Source organism: Mastomys coucha, unplaced genomic scaffold (assembly GCF_008632895.1).
Source record: "Mastomys coucha isolate ucsf_1 unplaced genomic scaffold, UCSF_Mcou_1 pScaffold12, whole genome shotgun sequence".
Lineage (NCBI taxonomy): Eukaryota > Metazoa > Chordata > Mammalia > Rodentia > Muridae > Mastomys > Mastomys coucha.
In genome coordinates, this window is record NW_022196894.1 from 89,334,577 (window position 1) to 89,360,460 (window position 25,884).

The following is a 25,884-nucleotide window of genomic DNA, read 5'->3' on the forward strand; positions in this document are numbered from 1 at the left end:
AATGTTCGTATACTAAGAGAGTAACTTAAAATTTGAGGAGTATTTAAAGGTGAACTTACTATAGGGTCTTCAATGTGTCTAAATAGTATCCTGTTGTGACCATCAAGGGAGCCAAACAACCTCCATCGTGAGAGTTTGGCTGTACTGCCTGAAAAGTGTTAGCTCATCATCTGGGCTGGCTGACTCTTCACAACCTTCACCTGTGTCCATTGCTCCCACCTGTTGTATGCAAACCTGCCTTAATTGCATGTGGCTGACTGTTCCACCTTCTATTATCACCTTGTTATTCTAAGGTGTATTTTGGTTTCAGGCAACCAGACACATAGATTCTTCTTTGGAGACATGGTATCAGCTACTTTAAGGGAAGGCTAATACTTAAAAAAAAAAAAAGGGTGGACGATTAAAGAGCTAGAACACTCCATTGTTAATCCTGAAGTACTGAGGATCAAACCAAACATTCTAACCTCCAGACTATAGGTTCACACTGACTTCTAGTAGCTGTTTTCTATGTATGTGGTTTCACTAACCCATGGGATTTCCTTCCCATCTGCCATCTGTCCCTTCCACTGTCAGGCAGTAGCATAACTGCAGATGACTCTGTAGACGGTTTTTGAGACAGAGTTTCTCTGTGTAGCCCTAGCCCTGGCTGTCCTGAAACTGTCTGTAGACCAGGCTGGCCTTGAATTCGGAGATCTGCCTGCCTCCTGTGTTGGGACTAAAGGCATGTGCCACCACATCCTGGATTTCTTATCCTCCTCTTTTATTTAAGGCTGCAGTTTAAGGATCTGCTGTTGTTTTGAATTTAAAGCTTAAGACAGGTTTCAACACAGTCTCTAGGTGACCTTAGGTGAGAAATCCAGTTGTGCAGGCTGGACTTATACCATGCAAGCTGCTTAGCAGCTCAAGGATGGATGGATGGCTTTGGGCTGGGGGTGGTCATCACGTGTTCAGGAGTCTCTGGGGGCAGAAAAGCATGGTAAGCAGTAAGCTTGGACACGCTTGCCTGGGTTCGTATATGCCCAGTATGTTGGTGGCCTAGACCTTCCTACTTCTGGATGTCTTTAAAAAAAATGCCAAATAAGTTTTATTTTTAATGAACCTATTTATTAAAAAAATGGCAGCGGGTAAGGATTAAAATCTTTTTGCTAGCAAGTATTTCAGTGTGGCCATGGTCATGGTGAAAAGGCACTCAGCAAGGCCCAGCCTTTCTCTCAGCACTGGGCCCAATCCTGCATCAGGACGGGTCATAGCTCACTGGCCCAGTGGATCCTGCCATCTTCTCGCAGCTGCACAGTCCCGCTGGCCACCAGCTGGAGAGCAGCAGGAAAGATCTTGTGTTCTGCTACTTTGACTCGTTCAGACAGTGTTGCAACAGTGTCACTCCTCTGCACAGGGACAGCTTCCTGCAGGATGATTTGTCCAGCATCTACATCTTCCTGAAAAGGAAGCAAACATTTCTAACCCTGCTTCTAGCCAGTGTAGATGGCACCCAGACACCAGGGGCAAAAGTTTGGTAGGAATAGACATACTATACTCACAGCTACAAAGTGTACGGTACACCCAGTAATTGTGACTCCAGCTTCCAGAACTTGCTCGTGAGCATTTGAACCCTTAAAAGAAGGGAGCAGGGATGGGTGGATGTTGAGCATTTTCCCTAAAAAGCAAAAAAGCAGTAGTCAGAAATCTTAGATCCTGTTTACACTGCTAAAGGAACAAGAGATATTTACCATAGGAATGAACTCTGGAAGGAAGGTGCCCACTATGTGCAGACCAATGACCACATCTGTAGGCAGAGAGGTCTTAAGGGAGAACAGGGCTGGCAAGACGGCTGACAGGGGTACAGGGCGCCTGCCACCATGCCTCATGATCTGCGTCCAATCCCCAGTGGAAGGAGGCACCAAATCCTACAAAGTGTCCTCTAACTAGCACAGCATGCTGAGGAGACGCCCCGCTCCATGCTCACTTAGGAAGTAAAGTGCAAGGGAAAAGGGAACAAGAGACTGTAGACACTGTACGTTTTTAGTGACAACACCTTGTTTGTCATATCTTCTTCGCGTTATACAGGAAAGCATGGGGTCTCATTTCTTTCTGTGGTGCCAGGACCTGACACATGCCAGCTAGGTAAGTGCTCTACCACAGACCCAGCCCCCCAACCATCGCTGTTCTCTAGTGTCTGATTACGAGTGTTTTGCTTGCATGCATGCGTATGCACCAGAAATGTGCCTGGGCCTGGAGAGGCCAGAAGAAGGTGTTGGGTCCCCTGTAAATGGAGTGACAGATGGTCATGAGCTGTCATGTGGGTGGTGCTGGGAACTGAACTCAGGTCCTCTGCAAGAGCAAAAAGTGCTCTCAACCACAAAACTTCTCCACCTGGAGCTCTTGGTTTTTACAACAGGGCCTTGGCATTAAACTGATGACATCAAGGCTGACCTCTCCCCAGCTCTCCCTTCATCTTGAGATCTCCCTCCTTGTTTTTCTCCCATTCCTTCACTTTGTGTTTGAGTATGTCCCATATGACCACACTGGCCTCCTGCCTCAGCTTCAGGGTGCTGGGGTTATAGGTATGGACTGAGTCTCACTTTTTGTTGACTTCTCGATTCTACTGATAATAAAGTGTGTCTCTGCAGTAACGGAGACAGGGATTAGTGACAGCCAGTCTGACAGCTGAGTGACCTGCTCAGTTGATCAGTCTGGGCACTTACTACCAAAGCCAAGGGGACTAGTCACACTCCTCATTAAGCCCCATGAGTGGGAGACCTGTTTGCTTACCATCCCATTTTCTGACAAAGGGACCAGAGAGAATCCTCATGAATCCTGCGAGACAGACAATGTCTACAGAGAACTCTTCCAGGACGCAGTCAATTGCGTTGTCAAACTCAACACGGTTTTTATATAATTTGTGATTAATTACCTGTAATAGGAAAAGGTAAATAGTCTATTTTTAGAGGATTAACAATAATTTAAGCACAACCTTGCAGAGACTACACTTCAGCAGTAGAGATGTACCAACTAGGAGGGGCTGAGGAACAGGCAGGATGACCCACCCCAAACTGGGAAATTTAACGATTTCATGACCATCTGTAGCCTCGTGAGACCAGAGTGTGAGTTTAAGTACAGCCTGCAAGGGCTGGAGGTGTGGGCACAGCGGTACATCTGAGGCTGAGCATCTGGCACTAAGCAAGCCAAACACCGGCCCACCAGACTGGGCCTGCAGGAAGGCCTCTTCTGCAGTCACTCACCCTGGTAGGAATACCAGCTTGTTCTGCTCGGTCTAAGCCGGCTACGGCAGCTTTGTTGGAGATGACGAGAACAATGTGTGAGGAGCTCTTAGGATCTCGGGTGCTGTCTATGAGCGCCTGGAGGTTTGACCCTGAAAAAGCAGCAAAGCAAGTGAGTTGATGCTTCTGAGAGCTCAGTGCTCCTCACAGCAGCCTCTTTGCTTTATCATAACCTTGGGCCTATAAGATATTCAGACTGGAAGAACACCCTGCTGGCAGCCACGGCACGGGCATCGTCAAAGATGTGCTCCGGTGCCTCTGACAACACAGTGTTCAGGGCAATGATACTCGTGGGAAAAAACAGAGCTGGGTGTGGTGCTACCTTCCCCTAACCCCCACCTCCCTCCCATAGAATCAAATGTTCTCTTACCCAGGTTTTACTTTTAATAAAAGACAATTTTAGAATATTATGTTGTATTCTCAAAGTAAGACGTATAGAAGCTAAAATACCAGGCTAACATCATTCATCATTTCTCACACTTAAGAACATACTGAAGGTGAACATATGTAATTATTACTTCAGTTTTTAAGCTTTTCCAACTATGAGGACACACAGATTCGTTTTTGTTATGTTTTGCTTTTAAGATCTTATTTTATGTGTGTGAGTGTTTGCCTGCATGTACATACATGCACTATGTCTGCCTACTGCCCAGACTGTCAGATGCCCTGGAGTTAGGGATGGGTGCTGAGAATAAAACCTAGGTCCTCAACTGCTAAGAAACCTTTCCTGGCTGCTTTTGGAGACAGGGTCTCATAGTGTAGTCCTGTTTGGCCTGGAACTCACAATGTAGACCAGGCTGGCATCGAACTCAGGAATCTGCCTGCCTCTGCCTCCCAAGTGCTGGGATTGAGGGCTGCACCATCAGACTGTCCTTTCTATCTTACTTTAAATTAGTCATTTTCCCCACATTTCCTATTTGATCCCCGATCAGAGGTTCTGTTAGAGCATGTTTATTATCCAAGTCCTTCCCCACCCTGTCTGTGTGAATGGTGAGGAGAAGCCATGCTTTACCTGTTCCAGATATTAAGACAGCCACTCTTGCCTTCTTTTGTTGGACAGGGAAATTGCTTCTCAGGAAGCCATTTGCCACCACTGACTCATTTGTTTGTATGGTTTCAATCAAATTCTTAACTCTGACACGAGGGGAATCTTCATTTCAATTATATGCATAAATAAGAACAACTATGAATTAATAGGAATAATTGAAAAACATCATAAGAAAACTTTGGAATATTGTATTTTATAGTTTAAGTAAAATATACAGGAACTAAAATACCAGGTTAATAACATTTACCATTTCTCACTTTTAAAAACGTACCGAAGATGAACATATGCAATTACTACTTCAACTAGGAGCTACTGTAGAAGCGTGTAAAAGTGTAGAAGTGTACTGTAGAAGCGCAGCTTCAGCACACTGAAGCATAGCTACATAAAATAATGCCTGCCCGTGTTCTCCACAACCTGCCCACCATCCTAATAGGCCCTTCGCTCAGTGCTATGACATCCTGGCTTGGCTGGAGGCATGTGACTCAGCAAGGCCATTCAAGACTGACATAGGATGCTGTTTTGAGAAAAGGGGACTTCTTACTACAGTGTAAGCTGAAGGGTGTTACTGTGCAGCCCTGGGAGAACCTGCCTGTAAAGAACCCACACACATTGAGTAGACAGACAGACAGAAGCAAGGTGTGCCAACATCATTGTTAGCTACCTGAATGGCTGCCACCCTGTCAAACTCGGATGAGTTCTGGCCAGTACAGGTCAGGGTGTTCACTCACTAATGCTTGGGTTGAGCTAGACCTCTAGGCAGAACCGTGAGGTGTTTTGTGTAGTGACTTTATCCAGGGAAATAATCCTGTGCAGTGCGACTGTGCATGTGAATACTACCCAGAGACGTCAAAGTTCCACAGTGGAAACAGATGTGTTCTGGCACCAGTGTAGACAGCTCATGATGCATGTGGGTAAAGACAGAAGCCATGGCAGTGGCTAGAAGAAAGGAACAGAGCTTGACAGGCAGAGACAGAGCTGAGTTATATTCAAGATTATAAATCTAAAAGCCAAGCAGGAGCTGTTACCTTCAGGACGTGCAACGACACTGCCTATCACCCAGGCTTCTTCCTGGTGCTGCCGAATGTCATATAGAATCTGCTCTGTCTGGTCCTTTGACACCACCAGGGCAGCTCCAACCCCACAGTTGAATGTCCTGGCCATTTCTTCCTCAGAGAGCTGTCCTTCCTGCTGTAGCCATGAGAAGACCTTGGGGACCCTCCAGGTGCAGGCATCTCAAAACAAAAGTCGCCCAGTTAACCTACTGTCCCATACAGATCCCAGCCAGACTGCCCCGGTGGGTAGAACATAGCTGTTATTGGTTCTTTCAGACCCCACTCCTGTCAGCATGGATATCTGGAGGAAGTCTGTTGTATGCTTCATGAACGTACCAGATCTTTAGACCCCCTAATGCTTTGGATGTGTTAGTAGCTGACTACAGCAGAGACTGGCATGAGACCAGCTGAGTCTCAGTGATAAGAAGCCCTAAACACTGTGTGAGCTGCTCGGAGGGCAGTTCTGCTACACGTTTTCTGAGAAATACCATGGTCCTTGAATTATTTTTAAAATTTAGGTTAGGATCTGACTTGCAGCCTCCTTTGTCACAAGCAATATATTGAACCTCTCATCAGACACATCAAGTAAAGGCTTATTACAGACACAGGCACAAAATCCTTCAATAATAAAGTAACATGGATACTTTTGTTTGGAGTGTATGGGTTATAGGATTTGATTTACAAAATATATACTGAACTATTTAGGACGACTCTAAAAGACCTTTTAGCTTTGGTCCTGGTTGGAATTTTTGTTAGAATAAAACAAAACATAGCTAGAGTGATCCAAGAGGGAGAACTGCCTCCACGACACTGACTGTACACAGGCCCGTGGGCAAGCACTTTTTAGTGACCGATGGGGGAGGGCCAGCTCACTGCCACCAGTGGTCCTGAGCAAGGCGCAGGGCACAAGCCAGTAAGCAGCACCCCTCCACGGTCTCTGACTCAGTTAGGACCTCCAGGTTCCTACTGAGTTCCTGCCCTGACTTCCCTCAGTGATAGACTGTGACGTGAGAGTTGTAAAACAGAATAAACCCTTCCTTAAGTCTTTGGTCAAGGTTTTTATCACTGCAAGAAAAGCCCCAACTAAGGTATGCTTTTATTTAAAATTTCTCAAGGAGGGAGGAAGGCATCTACAACATTCCATACAGACAATGCAATACTAGATATGTTCTCTAGATACATATAGTTTGTGTGTGTGAGTGCTTTGCCTGTATGTATGTATGTATGTATGTATGTATGTGCACCACATGTGTGCTTGGTGTTCTTGGAGCTGGAGTTACAAATGGTTGTGAGCTGCTATGTGGTACAAGGACTGAATCCAGGTCCTCTGCAAGAACATATTTAGCCATGTCTCCAGCCCAGAACTGAGCATTAGTTAGATGACAGAGTTGATTATTGGTTCACTTAGCATAGCTATATGATAACCGGTTTTGTTTGCTTGTTTGTTTGAAACTGATCTCATTCTATAGTTCTAGCTGACCTGGGACTCCCTATATAAATAAGGTTGGTCCTGAACTCATGGAGATCCATCTGCTCCTGTTTCCAGAGTATAGGGGTTAAAAGTGTGGGCTATCACACCTGGCCTGATAATCAGTTTGTTTTTTTTTTAAATGTAATTTAAAAAATGCAACTTGCCTGCTGCGCGGTGGTGGCGCACGCTTTTAATCCCAGCACTTGGGAGGCAGAGGCAGGCAGATTTCTGAGTTCAAGGCCAGCCTGGTCTACAGAGTGAGTTCCAGGACAGCCAAGGTGACACAGAGAAACCCTGTCTCAAAAAAACAAACAAACAAAAAATGCAACTTGTCTACAGGTCTTTGCCCAGTTAGGTTTATTAGTACTTTAATTACATGTATGTCTGTGCACCACATGTGCCTTGAGCCTTGGTCTTTGAGAAGAGGGGGTCAGATCCCATGGAACTGGAGTTAGAGATGGTTGTGAGAAGCCATGTGGGTGCTGGGAAATGAACCTGGGTCCCCCATTAGGTTCAACTCCATGATGAACCCGAGAGAGTTCAGAAGAGTTAGCCGTCACAAAAGCTTACCATAACCTCAGCGGTCAAAAGCCAATAGCAATATAGTGCTGAAAGCAGCGCATGCATAAAACACAATACTCTTCCACAAGAAATGCTGCTACTGTGAAGGGCAGGCACTACATTAATAAGCAGCCAAATTCTTATTTCATAAAAAAAGAAAAAAGAAAAAAACCTTTTTGAAGTTTTCTGAATAACTTACAGAAAAAAAAGATATAAGCTAGGCACAGTGGCCCAGGGAAGCTGAGACAGAAAGCTCAAGGCTAGCCTGGACTACATAGAGAAATTGTGTATAATTGAAAAAATGAAAAAGGTTCTCAGGAATATGGTTATATGGTTGAACATCTCTAATTCAACATAAGAAACTTTCTGAATGGCACCATGATGCCAGAGTGAAGAATGCCACACTTAACCTCATGGGACAGACCATAGTCAATATAACAGGAGAACGCATTTCTCCTGTTGGATGGCCAGGTGATGATGGTGCACGCCTTTAATCCCAGAAATTGGGAGGCAGAGACAGGTGGATTTCTGAGTTCAAGGCCAGCCTGGTCTACAAAGTGAGTTCCAGGACAGCCAGGGCTACACAGAGAAACTCTGTCTGGAAAAACAAAACAAAACAAACAAAAAACCAAACCAAACAAACAAACAAACAAAAGAAACTTATCTAAATCCACTTCAGACTCCTGAGGGAGGACTGGGATGTTTTCCAACAAATGAGCTTACCTAAATCTACTCCAAACTTCTGAGGGAGGACTCTGGGGATGTTTTCCAGCAATCCGCCTCCAGTAATATGAGCAAAAGCTTTGACACGTCCTGAACGTATGATAGGCAACAGTGAATGGCTGTAGATCCTGGTTGGAGTTAGAAGTAAATCCCCTGTGGATTGGAGAGATAACTCAAAACTTAGCCCAACACAAGTGAAACCCAAACACAGAAGCCATTCTGAAATGAACAATGATAGGACCTTGCATAGGTTCTGCATGCAGGACACATTGGTTCTGTCATGTTGCCCAGGCAGAAAAACCACAGGTCAGTGCAACCCTTCCTCTGCAGTAACCCCACCAGTGCTCAGATGTCTCCAAGTAGGACAGCAAGAGTCCGTTTACCTAAGGTCTGACCTCCACAAGCACCAGGTGCTGGGGAGGAGTACTGGAGTGAAGACCTCTCCACGATTTTCCTCACAAGGCTAAACCCATTGCTGTGAAGACCAGATGAAGCTACTCCAATAACAGCATCCCCTTCAGCGATCCTTTCTAGCTGAGGGAGCTTCTGGTGTCTCTCCATAGCACCAACAGCAAACCCAGCAAGATCATACTCTCCAGGAGGGTACATGTCGGGCATCTCTGCTGTCTCCCCACCTGGAAAGACAAGGACAAAGACATCCCGAGTGTTCATGACTATGCTTAAACAATGACAGAAGCCACATTAAAAACAAACCATCAGCGCAGAGCTCTATGTCCCACTCTATTTGCTGCCTGGTTTCTAGGGAGAGATCTAATGTCTACAGTGAGGTGATGCTGCAGGCCTTACCTGGCCATCAGACACCTCTACTCTGACTCGTGATCAGTTGGATTTCACAGCATTCCAGAGCAGTGTGATTTCAGAAGTACTTCCATGTTTGATTTTTTAAAAATGAGATTTAACATTTTATGTTAAATATGTATGAGTGTTTTGAGTGTTGAGTGCCTGGTACCCATATAGAACAGAAGAGGGCATTGGATCCCCTGGAACTGGGGAGTTACTGAGAGCTTCTATGTGGGCTCTACGACCCAAACCCTGGTTCCCAGAAGAGCAGCAAGTGCTCTTGACTGCTAAGCCAGGTCTCCAGCCCTTAGTTGGCTTTACGATCACTCCATTTCCATGCAATGCCTTCACCTGCAGTAGAGTGCTAGTCATAGCGCACGCAGGTACAAGAGGGATGCAGCAGATCTCAGAGCAGACACTGTACTGTAGACAGCTGAAAGGCAATGTTTGGCCTTGAGATCTGACTTGTCTAGGGATATAGAAGTGTATGTTTTTCCCATTGAGACAAGAGTCTTGCTATGTAGCCAAGGCTGGCTCAAACTCTGAACAATCTTTCTGCTTCAGCCCCCAAGCGCTAGGACTACAGGCACACAGCACTACACCAACTCTGAAATGAAATAGTTCCATTCTTTGTCTACCTAAAAAATTAATTTTGGTAACAAAACTCCCTCATATTTGGTAAAGCAGAATGTCTTTAAAATCGAAGTTTCTTTGTGTAACCTTGGCTGTCTTGGAGATAGCTCTGTAGACCAAGCTGGTCTTGAACTCACAGAGATCCTCTCCTGCCTCTGCCTCCCAAGTTTTGGGATTCGAAGAAGTGCTATCACCACCTGGTTACATTTTTTTGTTCATGTCACTTCTGAGGAAACTACAGTTTAACATATGCAATCCCAGGAGTCCATCTCCCCTGCTGCAGGCCCAGTCAGGAGGGAAGGCCTAAGCCTGGCCAGGGAGGCTCTTGAGAAACCTGAAGATGAACAGAAGAGAAAGATCAGCCTGCCTGGCGGTTGGGCAGTTGAGACCAGGGTGGGGCTACTATTGACACAGGTGGTTTTGTGTACATTTCCTCCCTGTTTGGTGATGTAAAGTCTAGCCATGACAAGTCTCATTTAAGCTCTACATGACTGACAGGCAGGAAAGAGGACCCATGATCATACCCAGGAGAGCACACCCAGCCTGTCGACAAGCTGCAGCAATTCCAGCAACGACAGCTTCCGTTGTACTGAGGTCAAGTTTTCCACAGGCAAAGTAATCAAGGAAGAAGAGGGGCTCTGCTCCTTGTGCAAGGATGTCGTTCACACACATCGCAACCAGATCCTGACCAATGGAATCATGCTTATTGCACAGCTGGGCGATCTGTAGAGTACAAACAACCACACAGAATAAACTCTACCTCTTATCTTGTTGGTTCACCCCGAGCTTTGCAAACGCCACTGCCTTTGGCTAGCTGCTCAAAACCTCAGCATAGAGAACACTACATTCTTTCAAGCTGTACTGTGCCTGTTTTTTTTCTTTAAAATATCTCTTCAACCAATGGAACCGGAACACTAGTGTTTAAAATGTGCACCTCAGCTACATGGTTGCAATCAATGGTTAGTTGCCATGGCTCTTTTTAGCTCAGGCATGTTAAGAAGAAAATATCTATTTGAAAAACATAAAATTCATTTGGAAGACATTCCCTTTTCTTTTTCACAAAGCCTTTGATCCCCAGTGTCCGTCACCTTCAGTTTAGTTCCCACACCGTCTGTTCCAGAGGCCAGAAGAGGGTCTTTAAAACCAGCTGCTTTCAAATCAAAAAGACCAGCAAAGCCCCCAAGGTCAACACTGCAGCCTGTGAAAGAGAGCAAATTACTTGTTGGCTTTTAACTGATAAGTCCATGAATACTGGCACTATTTCTTCCTGACAGTGGGTAATGTAAGAACTATCTTTTCTGAGAGAGTTCCATGTACACAGAAAACTAATCAAGCTGGGAGGAGATCATGTCCTTGGCTTAAGAATAACTTAGACGAAACCTAGCAATACTTTGAAAAACTTCCCTCAGCTAAATGTAAGGCCCAAACCAATTTGCAATACCATTGATCTGTTAGCAGAGTACAGGGTCTAATTTACCTGGTCTGGAGGTGGCTTTTGCTAAAGGCTGAATTTTCTTAACCAGCATATTTCCAGCTGCAATATCTACTCCGGAGTCCTTGTAAGTCAGGCCCCTAGGGAAATGAAAATGAAAACAAAAGATATCACCTTCATGCCAGTGGAAAATATTATTTGAGGGGGTCTCTTTATATAAGCCAGCTGTCCTGGAACTCACAAAGATCTGCTTGCTTCTCCTGGGATTAAGAGCACAGACCACCACACCATCAGGGAAATTATTTTCATCTTAAAAAAAACTTAAGGGCTAGGAAAATGGCTCAGTGGTTAAAGCACTGCACTTGCTCATAGGAGTCCTGGGTGGATACGGCTGCCTGCCTGTAATTCCAGCCTGGTGATGTGGAGGTAGGGGGTTCCCAAAGCAAGCTGGCTTACAGAGCAGGAGCAGGCAATGAAATGCACTTAGTACCCTTCCCAGCTGATGTGACTGCATTGCCTATATTGCGAACAGCTTTTATTTGATCATGTGTATCTTGCAGAGGTAATATACTATTTTTTTTTTAGAAGTTATTCATGTTTAATGCTTAAAAGTCTGAATGCACAAACAATCTACCATCATAGAAGTACTGGTGGCCAATACAATGCGTTAGAACTATGTACAATGCACAGTTTAGTATCAAAATCTTTCTACACTGTAGAGTTTTATGAAACTGTTAATGACATCAAACACTAAGCACTTAAGACACCATTTTTTTTTTTTTGCTACCACACGAAGAACGCCAATGACAGTCCATTTCAACTTGCAGCATCCATCCATTTCTAGTATGAAATTAAGTGATTTTTTTCTACTTATACAATAAAGGTAATATACTATTTTAAGAGTAAATGAGTTTTTGAGACAAGTGGCTTCAGACCTGCTCGGAGGTTGAGGGTGACCTTGGGTTTTTCAGTCTCCCTCACGTTCTGACTGTTGGAGTTAACAGGTGTGCATTGGCTACCACACTCTGCTGGATTTTTTTTTTCCAAATTGTGATAAAGCATGCAAAAAATATGACAGAAATAAAAATTTAGCATCCTAGCCATTTTTAAGTCTTGTTCAACTGAGCGGAACAATTTCACACAGGCATGGTTGCTCTCCATCTGAATCTCACTACAGACGAGTCTATGGTTCTGTTTCTCTGTAGCCAATACTCCAGCGTCGGCCTCCCCAGTGCTGACATGACAGACAAGAACCTCACTTGGCCCCTTCTACTTTTGAACAGAATATTTTACCACAACTACTCTCAGGTCAACTTCAGTGAGTAGAAACAAAATGCCAGAACCAAATTAAAAAGAAACAATGGAATTGGGGGACTGGAGAAATGGCTTGGTGGTTAAGAACACTAACTGTGCTTCCAGAGGGCATGAGTTCAATTCCTAGCAACCACATGATGGCTCACAACCATCTGTATTGGGATCTGATGCCCTGTTCTGGCGCACAGGTGTACATGCACATAGAGCACTCATATACATAAAATAAATTTTAAAAAATTATAAACAAGTGTAATTAGAACTGTTTAAATTTTATAAAAAAAAAAATCCTTAAAATGCAAAATGTGTTCTTACTGTCACAATATACCACTCTGCTAGTCTTCCCATAGCTGAGAGCACTAGAGACATGACTGCATACTGCTTTAAAAAGGCATGAAACCCATGTAGAGATCAAGTATGGGAATGCCACTGCGAATTCATTCGTCTTCCTTGCAGAGGAGACTCTGGCTTCTGGGATGCATTGACAGATGAGTTAATGTTTTATTAAAGGCAAGCTGCAGGGTCCTTGGGAAGATTGCCAGCCGACTACTCCCTGCCTGCAGTCCAGGGCCACTCACAGGATAAGCAGCCCACAGGGAACATCTCATTTGCTACAGTTAGGATTTAAGTCCCTTGCTAGGGCATGGGCCATTGGATCTCTGTGAGTTTCAGGCCAACCAGGGTGTCATAGTGAGACTCCATCTAAAAAGAAAAAAGCAAACCAAACCAAAGGGGGGAAAAAAACTTCAGCTTCTTAAGGCAAAGAATTTCCATTTCTTGATATTTTAAAGTTATAAAAGGGGAAGCTTTGGCACTATATTTTAGTGTAAAATAAAAGGGTTTTAAAACTTATCTTTTGCTCAGGGCATAGTTTTTGAGAGATGGTTCAGTAATTAAGAGCACTTGTTGGTCTTACCGATGATCTGGGTTGGTTCTAGCACCGGTATGTTGGCTCTTAATCATCCCTAAACCCAGCTCCATGGAACCCAATGCCTTCTGACCTGAGAACACCAGGCACATGTGCTGCACACACATACAAACATACATACACACACCACACATACACCCACTGAAGGGCTTAATGCAAGGCAATGTGATATTCTTTTCTTTTTCTTTTTTTCTTTGAGACAGGGTTTCTCTGTGTGTAGCTCTGGCTATCCTAGAACATTCAGGCTATCCTTGAAATCAGATCTCCCTGCCTCTGCCTCCTGAATACTGTGATTAAAGGTGTGGGCTACCACTGCCCGGTGTGGTATGTGATATTCTCTCCTTTTTTAAAGGTTTTATTTTTATTTATATGCGTACACTATAGCTGTCTTCAGACACACACCATAAGAGTGCATTGGACATCATTACAGATGGTTGTGAGCCACCATGTGGTTGCTGGGATTTGAAATCAGGACCTCTGGAAGTGCTCTTAACCACTGAGCCATCTCTCTAGCCCGTATGTCTTATTCTTTGTGTGAGTGAGTGTGTGTGTGTGTGTTAGCACAGACGTTTATTGGAGCATCCTAATACAGACGCTGGGGCTTGCCCATGGTGCTCTTGATGTACAAAGCCCGGACATTTTGCCAGTTTCTCTTGAGCAAGTGTATGTGACATTCTTAAACAAAACAAAACAAAACAAATCAAAACACTCATGTGGCAACCAACAGTTTATTTATTTATGTTAATAATTGAATCACTAAGAGATTAAAAACACTCAGGTAGTAGATAAGGGGACGAAGCAGGGCCTGTGGTACAAGCTCAACAGTACTTAACTGTATAATAACCATCTTCATTACCTTGACAAATTTTCAAAGGTAAGGAATTGCCAAGAAGAGTTTTCATTATTTATTCAAATACTGCTTTGTTCAGGTTTTTCGTGTGTATGGTGGGTAATCTATAAAGTCTTACTATAGACTGTCCTTGAGTTTGAGATGCCCTTCCTAGCTCAGCCTAGAAATAGTTTAGATTTCAACAAAAATATAAATGAAGGTCCAGTCAGTTCCACAGGCAGGAAACACACAATAACTTAATTGGGGCTAGCAGAGTTTCCTCCCAGTCACGGAGGCTGGTTCTGAACCTGCACCCAACCGTCTCAGAGGGAGTCTTTACCTGGGCTGCTGGAGGAAGGCCACAGCATGGAAACCAATGTCCTTTCTATAAACTGCTCCCTCAAACTTTAGAGCAGCGAGTCCTTTCCTGGCCTCCTCAAGGGCTGACAGGAGATTTTCCTGGACGGCTGTTACTGCAAGGACTCTGCCCCCGCTGGTCACCACTTTGCCATCTTTAAGAGCAGTGCCTGCATGGAATACCTGTAGTCCTAAAGCTTGGGCCTCAGGAAACCCTGGAAAAGAACAGAGTTAAAAATCCTTGTTTGTCTCTCTTTTTTTTTTTTTTTTTGAGACGGGGGTCTTCACTATGTAGACCATGCTGGCCTCAAACTCAGTGATCCCCCTGCCTCTGCCTCCCTCCCAGGTCCCAGGACATGTTCTACAAAAGAGATTTTGAAATAACATTTCATCCTGTGCTATGGTCCTTGTATTGGCTGGTTTTGTGTGTCAACTTGACACAAGCTGGAGTTATCACAAAGAAAGGAATCTCCCTTGAAGAAATGCCTCCATGAGATCCAGCTGTAAGGCATTTTCTCAATTAGTGATCAAGAGGGGAGGGCCTGGCTCATTGTGGGTGGTGCCATCCCTGGGCTGGTAGTCCTGGGTTCTATAAGAAAGCAAGCTGATCAAGCCAGCAAGGAACATCCCTTCATGGCCTCTGCACCAGCTCCTGCTTCCTGACCTGCTTGAGTTCCAGTCCTGACTTCCTCTGGTGATGAACAGCAGCGTAGAAGTGTAAGCTGAATAAACCCTTTCCTCCCCATCTTGCTTTTTGGTCAGGATGCTTTGTGCAGGATAGAAACCCTGACTAAGGGATGGAGAAATGGCTCAGCGGTTAAGACCACTAGTTGCTCTTCCAGAGGTCCTGAGTTCAATTCCTAGCAACCACATGGTGCTCACAACCATCTCTAATGGGATCTGATGCCCTCTTCTGTCTACAGTGTACTCATATTAATAAAGATAAATAAGAAGAAAAAAGAAAGCAAAAAAAAAAGAAAGAAAGAAAGAAAGAAAGAAAGAAAGAAACCCCGACTAAGACAGTCCTACTTTAAAAATTCTAGTTTCTGGGGAGTGAGAAAAAACCAGAACACAAGTACAGTTTCAATGAGGGAGGGGAAAAAAATGCCTGAAGTGGTCGAGACTTAAAAGTATGGTTAGTTTTTCTTCACAAGAGGTTTCAAAGATAACCCTCTCTCATTTCCATATGTCAGTCTCCTGGCCTCTGTGTCGCTACACCGCAGTGTGACAATGTGCTAGCCGTGGTCTCTCTTAAGTGTTTGACCACACAATGCCACCCAACACAATTACTTCATGCCTGCTGGTAGTGTCCAATCCTTCTGTACTGGAATTGCTATCACACTTCTCAGCTCCAGTCTGAGGAGAAATTTCATCAAGACAAAGGCTCTTGGCTCAATCTCATCTTTCTGTTCCCTTCCAAAAGCAAACAATGCCTGAGTGTGTGAGACCACAGGGTGACAGACTTCAACTTACTTGGCACTTCGTTTCCACTTATAAGCAGACTTAACACCGTTTAAGCAGATACCTCACGGCCTACTAGACCTTTCAAACTTTGAATCCTGCCACAGAAATTACTATCTGGCACATTGTACCTGCATAAAACAGAGCTGTGTCTCTAAAATCTCACTCGTTCATGCTAACAATGCTGACTCTCATTCTGTCTACCACCCCGGCTCTGGGAAGGTAGAGGTACCGGGTTGAAATGGGATCACACTGGAAACTTGACCAGGTCACTCACATCTCCTGGAGCAGGAAAGGACATGAACAACACTTGATGTAGCTAACCTCTTACCTGCTGCTCCTTGTTAGCATTCTGTATAAAGTCCACCCCCACAGATACCTGGCAGTAGCCAGGTAAGCTCCTCCCCATGGTTACCTGGCAACAGGTAGGCCTGGCCCTATCAAAGGAGCTGCTTGCCCCCTCCTCTCTCCCTTATTCCTGCTTCTCTCTCTTGCCCCTTTGTTCCCCCCTCCCCATTCCCTTATCCCCTCTCCACATGGTCATGGCTTCACCTTCTCTCTGCCTTTCTCTTCCTCTGCTACCCTCTTTACTCCCCCCCCATGCCCTAAATAAACTCTATTCGATACTATACCGGTGTGTGTCTGGCACCCCCCCACCTTGGCAGAACATACTCTTATAGCTCTTTCTCTTTTTATGATCACAACACTCCTCACCTGTAATCTCCACCCCCTTGGTGTAGGCTCCAGGGTACCCTGCACTCGCCATGACGACAGTTACAGCGCTGTGGTTTTCTAGCCAAACAGGCAGAGACGTGCTCAGCAGGCCATCGAAGGTGGACTGAATCACTTCATAAAGGTCACTTTTAAGAAGCGGGAGGATGACCTGGAAGAACAGTCAGGAGGTGGACGAGATGAGCTTTGAATAGCCTCCCCTTCTTCATTGTTCCCATCTCATGCACAGGATGCTGACTGACGCTTTTCTCAACAGCCAGTGCCTCAGGATTGAAAATCAGAAATAACAGAGCAGTGCTTGTCTACTAAAGGGCAGTTGTTTGTTATTGCTACTGCGGTTGTTGTTATTATGGTAATAATAACCACCATCATTGTCTAGTCTCTCTCTGTAGCCCTAGCTGGCCTCAAACTCAAGAGATCCATCTGCCTCTGCCCCCTAAGTGTTAGGATTAATGATGTGCACCACCATAGCAGGCAGTACTTTATTGTTACCCACTTGGCATTCTGGATCACCAAAACGGCAATTAAACTCCAAAACTTTTGGGCCATCTTTGGTCAGCATTATACCAGCATAAAGAATTCCTTTATTAAAAGAGAGAAAAAAAGAACAGGAATCAATCTGTAACACACAGCGACAGCAGAGCAGTGCATTGTAACTATAAAACCTAGAATACGAACTGTTTCAAGACAAAGTCTCCTGCAGCTCAGGCTAGTCTTGAGCTCATTTGAAGCTGAGGATAACCTTGAACTTCTGACTCTTCCACCTCCAGATCCCAGGTGCTGGAGTTACAGGTGTGCTCCACCATACCCAATTTATGGTAGCAGAGCTAGAACCCAGGGCTTCATTCATGATACTCAAGCAAGCTTCTACTACTAAACATTTCAATCTGATTAGTGTTGTAGAAGAGAAAAAGTACATCCTAGCCGAAGCCCAGGTCATGTGAAGGTGATCTGCACCAGCCTGCTTACCTGTGTATGGCGCACCTTCCTGCTGCATGCCGTCTACTGTTCTCTGAAGAATAGTGTTTTTAATTTTTACTAACAAGTCCTTAGAAACCTGGGAACACACAGAAACATTTAAATGTAACTTTTGTTTTGAAAATTATTTTTAGGCTGGCTGTGGAGGTGGTACTCTATTAACCCTAATACCTGGGAGGCAAGGGCAGGTAGATTGTGAGTTTGAGACCAGCCTGGTCTACATAAAGAGATCCAAGTCAACCAGGCCTATAGAGGGACCTGTCTAAAACAAAACAAAACAAAAAAACCCTAACATTGGCCCTTATCTTTACTGTATTCAAGGACATATTAGTGGCAAGAAAAGGAACTAACCAGGACTCCCTTAGCAATGGCAAGTCAGTGTCTACTTTCACTTTCCCTCAAAACTTCACCAAACACATCAATCGTAATGATGCACATACAGCCCCATCTGGTAGGAGGTCAGTGGCAGTCACTGTCTTACCTCAGTAGGGCTAAAAGTAGCTCCCTCAAAATTCCTCAGACACAATGCTAAAATTAAAAGTTTTCTCCCCATCTCATGCTCCCTTAGGAATCCCTCTAGTACATTCTATCTTAAATTTTAAGCCTACCCATCTATGGATCTGAGTTAGTAAACTTAATTGAGGAAATCAGGGTTACAGACAGCTGTCTCAAGATAACGATTACCAAAGCCCATAAAAGATGCATGCTTGCTTTTGTTGCTTTGTTGGTTTTGAGACACAGCCTCCCTATGTAACTCTGGCTGTCTTTGAACTCACAGATCCACCCTCTTTGCCTCCCAAGTGCTGGGATTTAAGGTGTGTGCCACCACTCTAGATAACTGTTAGCTCTGCTCAGGATCTCAGAAGCAGATGTAGGAGACCAGGAGAACTCAGTTGAAAGAGTCAGACTGCTGCTCAACGCCGTGGACAGTACCTGAGGTGCTGGGCAGTAGGCTCCCATTCCCCCGGTGTTGGGGCCCTGGTCTCCATCCAGCAATCGCTTATGGTCTTGTGCTGGGGGCATTGCGGCCACCGTCTTCCCGTCAGTGAAGCACAGGCACTGTGGAGAAGACAAATCAGTCAATCAGGTTAAATTAAATATCAAAAAGTCAAACAGGACTCTTCTGAGAGGACAAGGTTTCATTTCTGAAGAAAGCTTGAAAAATAATTCCTAAGTCAGATGGCCAGAGCCAGGGGACCTTGGATATCCAACTTGTAAAGGAGCTGCCATTTGTAGCACCAGGGACAAGCGTAGGTTCTACCCAAGACAAAGATCAACCAGCACTCACACTGTATTTAAGGTGCACATGCTGTGTAATAAGTGTGTGTGAAACAAAGACTACAAATGATTAAGTTCACATGTCCCCACCAAAGCACAGACCAGCGGTTCTCAACCTGTGAGAACTTTGAAAGAGATTGCATATCAGATATCCTGCATATCAGATGTTTACATTTCGATTCATGACAGTAACAACATAGTTATGAAGCAGCAAAAAAAAAAAAAAAAATTTTTTTTTTCTTCCTTTTTTTGGTTTTTCGAGACAGGGTTTCTCTGTATAGCCCTGGCTGTCCTGGAACTCACTCTGTAGACCAGGCTGGCCTCGAACTTGGAAATCTGCCTGTCTCTGCCTCCCAAGTGCTGGGGAAAAAACAATTTTTATGTTTGGGGATTACAACATAAAAGGGTCACAGCATATGGAGGTTGAAAAGCACTGCTGTAGGGGGACGATTAAAAGGGAACATGTGTTGTCTCAGCGGAATGGAAGTGGGTCCCTCCTCTGAAACTGCTGGGCTCACGTTCTCACAGGAAGCTGCCAGAGCTAAGGTTTTTTTTTGGGGGGGGTGGGTAGGGGGCTGAGGTGTGTTAAAGGCAAAGAGATGGCTATACGTACGGACACTTCTTCCCCTTCCAGAAACTCTTCTACAACAACTGTTTCACCAGCTGCTCCAAAAGACTTTTCCTAATTGTAAAAGTAAAAGGCCTTGTAAATTTTAAAGCTTTTAATATTTACCATGTTGACATATAGAACTGTCTCCCAGTAAGCATCAGAATTCTTTCTTCTTTCCTTCCTTCTTTCTTTCTTCCTCTCTTTCTATTTTTCTTTTTGGTTTTTCGAGACAGGGTTTCTCTGTGTAGCCCTGGCTGTCCTGGAACTCACTCTGTGGACCAGGCTGACCTTGAGCTCGCAAATCCGCCTGCCTCTGCCTCCCAGGTGCTGGGATTAAAGGTATGTACCACCACTACCAGCCAGAATTCTTTCTTGTCTCAAGACACGAATTTTTCTGGTCTTTCCTGTGACAACAGGCAGAGCTCACACTGTACAGATGTGATGGTGCATCACTCAGTTTGCTGATGCAATTTCATGATCCTCACTTCATCCTTATTCCTGAAGATGACCATGTAGCTTTGTCCACATAAACTAAACAAAACTGAGTATATGAAAATGGATTTCTCTAAGAGGTTAAGTCATAATCATCAATGTAGATTATGAAAGAAACAGTGTATCCATCCACTGCTCTACTTCTAAGACTGGGAGCACACTGGACAAATGCCTTTGTTCTCATGGGCTTGGAAAGTGATCTTTAAGTCTCATGGGCTAAGGTCCTTCTACCTTTTCAGTAGCAGACACTAAAATGTTTCATCATTGTTTAGAAATTGGTGTAGTTCAGGACTTGCCAGTTTGTAAATATGGACAACACACAGTATAATGAAGAGTAACTCTCCAGTGCTTGGTCCATTCTGAGCCTACTCTGTACAGCGTCCACCTACCTGCATGATCTCCTGTACAGCTCTGCAGGCTTCCCCTTGGCTCTTTGCCACAATCACCCCCTTTCCTGCTGCAAGGCCACTGGCCTTCACAACCAAAGCCGGAAAGCTGGCACTGTGAAGACAGAGAAGCAGTCAGTGTGCTGCGATTTTAACAGTTGTTTCAGCAAAATTGAACGGTACACAGGGAAAGCTACGACTCCAGCATTATTTCAGGGACTTCTTGCCAAGATTTTTTTTTATACATTCTTTTGTAATTTTGATCATAAAGCATGCACAATTTTGCTTTTTTTCACCTATAATGGAAGTCACATAAAGAAGCATCATTTAAAAAATAAGCAGACCTGTAGAAGAGCTGTGAGATCATCTTTGAGATACAAAGCAAAGCCTCTCACTTACGTAAGGGATACTGCTGTAGGAGACTAACACTGGCAAACACCCACAAACCATTTCTGGAACACACAAAGCAATGGCGTGGGCTGGAGGGAGGCTTAGCTGAAGTAAGTAATGATGCTGTCACTTACCAGGGCATATGGGTCCAGGGTAACAATAGTCAGTGTTTAAGAGACTCTGCCGGAGCCGGGCTGGTGCACGCCTTTCATCCCAGCTCTTGGGAGGCAGAGGCCAGCCTGGTCTAGAGCATGGCAGCCAGGGCTACACATTTAGCCCTCTCTTGCCCACCACTCCCAGAAAAAAGGGAGCCTTGCAAGGTGAAGAATGAACTACGGTCAGCGAGGTGGCTGGAATTAAGGCATGTGCCACCACTGTCCAGCTAACATTGCGTTTTTCTAAACATTGGTTTTTTTTTTTTTTTTTTTTTTTTTTTTTTGAGACAGGGTTTCTCTGTGTAGCCCTGGCTGTCCTGGAACTTACTCTGTAGACCAGGCTGGCCTTGAACTCAGGAATCTGCCTACCTCTGCCTCCCAAGTGCTGGGATTAAAGGCATGTGCCACCACTGCCCAGCTAACCTTGTGTTTTTTAACGTGAAAGTAACTTTACGTTTAAGTTCCATTATAAAACACCTGCCCTTTAAAGGTCACCTTCCGCCCACCTCATAATAAAGCTGCAGGCATCCTCAGGATTGGTGAATGCTCTCCACTGCGCAGTTGGGATTCCATGGCGGTCCATAAACTCTTTGGCAAACTTTTTACTGGACTCCAGTTGAGCTGCTTGTGCTGTGGGGCCAAAGCATCGCACTCCTGCAGAGGTCAGGTCCCCAACAATTCCTACAGAAGCAAGCAGAAATCTAGATGATCCAGGATCTCTGTAGACTTAGACTGAGTATGAACTATGATTAAACTTTAAGGGTTGAAAGCTCCTCTTCTAATGCATTTTATTACAAATCCTCATAGACAAGCGATTCAGATGCACTGATCTCTAAACTTCTGTGGGCACTGTGTATGCTGGAACAATGAGATATGGCTTACCTGCAGCCAGAGGGGCCTCTGGTCCGACAACTACAAGTTCAATCTTTTCCTCTTTGCAGAAGTGGGCAAGGGCAGTGTGATCCCTGACAGAGACAGCTGTAAGCAGAAAATATAAACTCACACATGTGCACAAATCGTCCCAGTTAAGGGGATAAGCGAAGCACTAGTCTTATGAAGGTAATTAAAAACCAAGTTAATTGTTGGTTTGCTTCTGTTGGTACAGTTAATAATTTCACCATGAGAAATTCCAAATAGTGCATTAGGTTCAATAAAGCTGAGCAGCAGCTGAGTGACTCCCGATATTATGATGCGAGCGTCCTGTCCCAGTGTTGGTCACAGAGTAAACAGAATAGACTCGGGAACTTGTCTTTTAAACATTGTCACTCAGAGTTTACTGAAATCCCCCTATGTATTAGGTACTGTGATAAGCCCTTTGATTAAGATGTTACAACAAACTAGGATCCTTAATCTTGGGATATTAATAATATATATTGTGAATATTAGTTAGTAAATACATAAGCAATAGCAAATATGGACAAATTAAGCAAATCTACTCTAAGGCAAACTAAGGCTAGTTCTGGTCAAGTCCGAAAGGGTCATTAGGAGAGAAGGCAATAATTCTATGTAAAAAAGTCTTCTCCATGTCCAGAGGAGGCCAGACTCTCCATCTAAACACAACTGACTCAGAACAGCAGAGGCAACAAGTGAGGGTACCCCTCCCCTCAGCTGCTGCCAATGGCAGTTAATTTATGACAATCCTAGGTGAGTCCCTCCAACCCCAACTGCACATACACAGATGTACCACCACTTCTGCAATAAGCACACAATACTTTGTCTCTAGACAAAGCACCTCAGAGAAGGAGGTATTTTCTTATTATTTCTTTCCTCTAATTCCCTTCACAAATATGATGTGCCACATTGGCTATTGTGCAAACAAGGTGAAACACAACAGGGTAAGATGAGGAGCTTGGGTTTTACCCTATGTCCTGCAGACTGTTTAGTGTAGTTTATGAACCAATCATTAGTGGGACTGGAATCCACAGCTGACAGCCCCATTCACATTCACATACACATAAATCTACATACACCTGCAATCTACATTGTGACTTATTGCCTTTTCAGTCCCAGTGGTTCAGAAGGCTTAAAATACACTACCCTTTGTTCGCCTCATACAATGAGAATTCACATTACTACCTTAAAAACATAAACTTAGAATGCATTCAAACTTAAATAGAAATGCACCTTATTAAAGGGCATACGTGAACTATCGTTTATTATCAACAAATATTAACCACCACTCTCCATTTTGAAACATAATTACCAGCATTGGAGATCTTCCCAGAGCAAGCGGTGCCTGCATTTCCTGGGGCAACCAACACTTGCTTGACGTGAGGCGACTGTGCAAGTTTCCAGGCCAGCATATGTTCCCTTCCTCCACTACCAATTACAAGAACTCGGGCTGCCATTGCTGTCTCCGAAGCAGGGATTCAGAAGCAAAACGAGACCTGCAGCAAGTAAACCATACTAGACATTTTAGATTACATGTATTCTGAAAAAAATTTCTTTTTTGGTGGTTTTATTTTGTTAATTTTTATGTGTGCTGGTGTTTTGCCTGCATGCATGCCTGTGTACCATAGCTGTGCTAAATGTTCATGGAGGCCAGAAGAGATTGTTGGATACCCTGGAACTGGAGTCATATTATAGGTGGTTGTTAGCCACTATGCACTATGCTGGTAATCGAACCACCGACCCTTAGGAGAGCAGTCAGTGCTCTTAACCGCTGAGCTGTGTCTCCAGCTATTCTTTTCCTTATGAGAAAGTCATGCTATGCTGCTCAGGCTAGTCTCAAACTCATGGTAAACCCCGTTTTAGCCACTTTTCAAGTGTTGGGATTACAGACAGGTACTACCACGCCTGGCTGTACAAATCATAATTTATAAATAGGCATTTCATATATCCACTTGTTTTCATGCAAGTGACCTTTTTATCCAGAGTTTATTTAGAAACTGGGATTTACCCTAGGACATGTTGCTGGACGCCTCTGATCCCAGCATTTTGATTCCAGAGAGCTTGGGTTCAATTCCTAACATTTGTATGGTGGCTAATAACCATTTGTTTTTTGTTTTCTTTTTTTCCAAAACGTATTTATCTATTTTATGTGTATGAGTACACTGTAGCTGTACAGATGGCCATGAGCCATCATGTGGCTGCTGGTAATTGAACTCAGGACAGCCCCGCTCGCTCCAGCCACTAACAACCATTTGTAACTCCAGATCCAGAGGGCCTGACCTTCTCCGATGTCCTCCTTGGGCACAAGGTATACATACACGCAGGAAAAATACTCATAAAATCCTAAAAAATCAGAACACCCTGACTTTAAAACATGGAGGTTAGAATTGGAAAAGTGGGCATGTGCTAAGGCAATGGACCCCTTACAGAGACCACACACCTCCATAATCACAGCCCATACAAATACCTTCTCCTTGTAAGTTACCCAGTCTGTAATATTATAACAGCAAACCCAACCAACCAATAAAAAACCTGTACACTAATACAGTACCTTATCTGAGAGATAATCTACCAACATCCCTTCTCTTTTGGAAAATCTGATAATCATTAACCCTTAGCAAGAAAACAGATTTTGATATTTGCTTATTTATTCAGGAGATGGGGCCTGCTACTTTGCTTGCCCTAGACCTGAATTCCTGAGCTCAAGAGATTCTCTTGGGCTAGTGTGTGTGGCACAGTCCTTTAAACCCAGCACTCAGGAGGGAAGGCAGGAGGATCTCCGAGTTTGGGGCCAGTCTCAAATACAGAGTGAGCTCTATGACAGCAAGAACTGCAGAGAAACCCTGTCTCTAAAAGCCAAAATAAAAGGAGAGAAAGAAAGAAAAAACCAACCAGATTCTTCCTCAGTCTTCCAAGTAGCTGAGATAACAGGCTTGTGTCAGTATACCCAAACCTAAACCTTGAGGTGGCACAGAGAACAGGCATTAACAGGACACAATTCCTCTTTCAAGGGCCAGGAAATAAATATATTTGAGGGCCATCTGTGCATTGTCCAAACTATGAAGTTTGTATTGTGATGTTGACAGGACACTGATGTACTGTTCATTCCTAAGTGAGTGTGTATCACCCAGAAGAATGATTTATGTGAATGGTGGGTGGAGGTTCTTTGCCTAATCAGCACTCTAAGCAACGGGATGCCATTACGCACAGGAGGGTCAACTTCAACTCTGTATATACTAAAATCAGCTGTCCTTCTTGTTCTCTCTGTATTCGTGGTTGATTGACAACTTGCTACGGCAGGTCTCAGGCCTTCAGAGAGATCCTCTGGCCTCTGCCCCACATCTGGCTCCTCCCATCATTTTGGTTTGGTGTCCACACAAAAACAAGTGGCAAAATCATTTGTTTATTGTCCACAGCCTGCAGGCTTATGATTTGAGATCTTATGGGCTCTGGATTGGAAATCTATTAGAAACCAAAATTAAATGCTAACATATCTCACTCGAATACAAGCATTTGTTAAAAGTTTAGTTCTTAAGAATTAACTGAAATAATTCTTTTAAAAAAGGGGGGGGAGGGATGGCTCAGTGGTTAAGAGCACTGACTGGCTCCTCCAGAGGTCCGGAGTTCAATTCCCAGCAACCATGTGGTGGGTCACAACCATCTGTAATAGGTTCTGATGCCTTCTTCTTGTGCATCTGAAGACAGTTACAGTGTACTCCTATCCATAAAATAAATAATTCTTAAAAAATATTAACTGAGGCCGGGCAGTGGTGGTGTACACCTTTAGTCCCAGCACTTGGGAGGCAGAGAAAGGTGGATTTCTGAATTCAAGACTAGCCTGGTCTACAGAGTGAGTTCCAGGACAGCCAGGGCTACACAGAGAACCCCTGTCTCAAAAAACAAAACCAAACCAAAACAAAACAAAACAAAAAAAAGAAAAAAATATTAACTGAGATGACATTAAAATATTGTATACTACAAAATACCCAGAAACAGGAAATGCTAATTTGTTATGTTACTTCATATACCTAATTGATACCTGTTACTTAGAATAGAAGCCTCATGTTCAAATTCTAGCACCAAAAAA

At 44.1% G+C, this 25,884-nt stretch overlaps 1 protein-coding gene across 3 annotated transcripts in view; it reads right to left on the reverse strand.

Annotated features, from left to right (window-relative positions):
* Window positions 1-1,082: 1,082 nt before the first annotated feature.
* Window positions 1,083-25,884, reverse strand: part of Gart (phosphoribosylglycinamide formyltransferase, phosphoribosylglycinamide synthetase, phosphoribosylaminoimidazole synthetase) — a 26,134-nt gene continuing 1,332 nt past the window's right edge. For all 3 annotated transcript variants that reach the window (XM_031364402.1, XM_031364404.1, XM_031364403.1), the window contains exons 2-22: window positions 23,110-23,293; window positions 21,789-21,884; window positions 21,413-21,587; window positions 20,365-20,476; window positions 19,487-19,555; window positions 18,529-18,654; window positions 17,587-17,674; window positions 17,114-17,199; window positions 16,600-16,768; window positions 14,408-14,639; window positions 11,045-11,139; window positions 10,656-10,765; window positions 10,092-10,290; window positions 8,517-8,768; window positions 8,134-8,286; window positions 5,352-5,558; window positions 4,291-4,428; window positions 3,240-3,370; window positions 2,770-2,911; window positions 1,539-1,654; window positions 1,083-1,436 (exon numbers count right to left, since the gene is read on the reverse strand). In XM_031364402.1, coding sequence (XP_031220262.1) covers window positions 1,245-1,436; window positions 1,539-1,654; window positions 2,770-2,911; window positions 3,240-3,370; window positions 4,291-4,428; window positions 5,352-5,558; window positions 8,134-8,286; window positions 8,517-8,768; window positions 10,092-10,290; window positions 10,656-10,765; window positions 11,045-11,139; window positions 14,408-14,639; window positions 16,600-16,768; window positions 17,114-17,199; window positions 17,587-17,674; window positions 18,529-18,654; window positions 19,487-19,555; window positions 20,365-20,476; window positions 21,413-21,587; window positions 21,789-21,884; window positions 23,110-23,254 — 3,033 coding nt within the window. In that variant the 5' untranslated portion in view covers window positions 23,255-23,293 and the 3' untranslated portion in view covers window positions 1,083-1,244. The remainder of the gene's footprint in view (window positions 1,437-1,538; window positions 1,655-2,769; window positions 2,912-3,239; window positions 3,371-4,290; window positions 4,429-5,351; window positions 5,559-8,133; window positions 8,287-8,516; window positions 8,769-10,091; window positions 10,291-10,655; window positions 10,766-11,044; window positions 11,140-14,407; window positions 14,640-16,599; window positions 16,769-17,113; window positions 17,200-17,586; window positions 17,675-18,528; window positions 18,655-19,486; window positions 19,556-20,364; window positions 20,477-21,412; window positions 21,588-21,788; window positions 21,885-23,109; window positions 23,294-25,884) is intronic.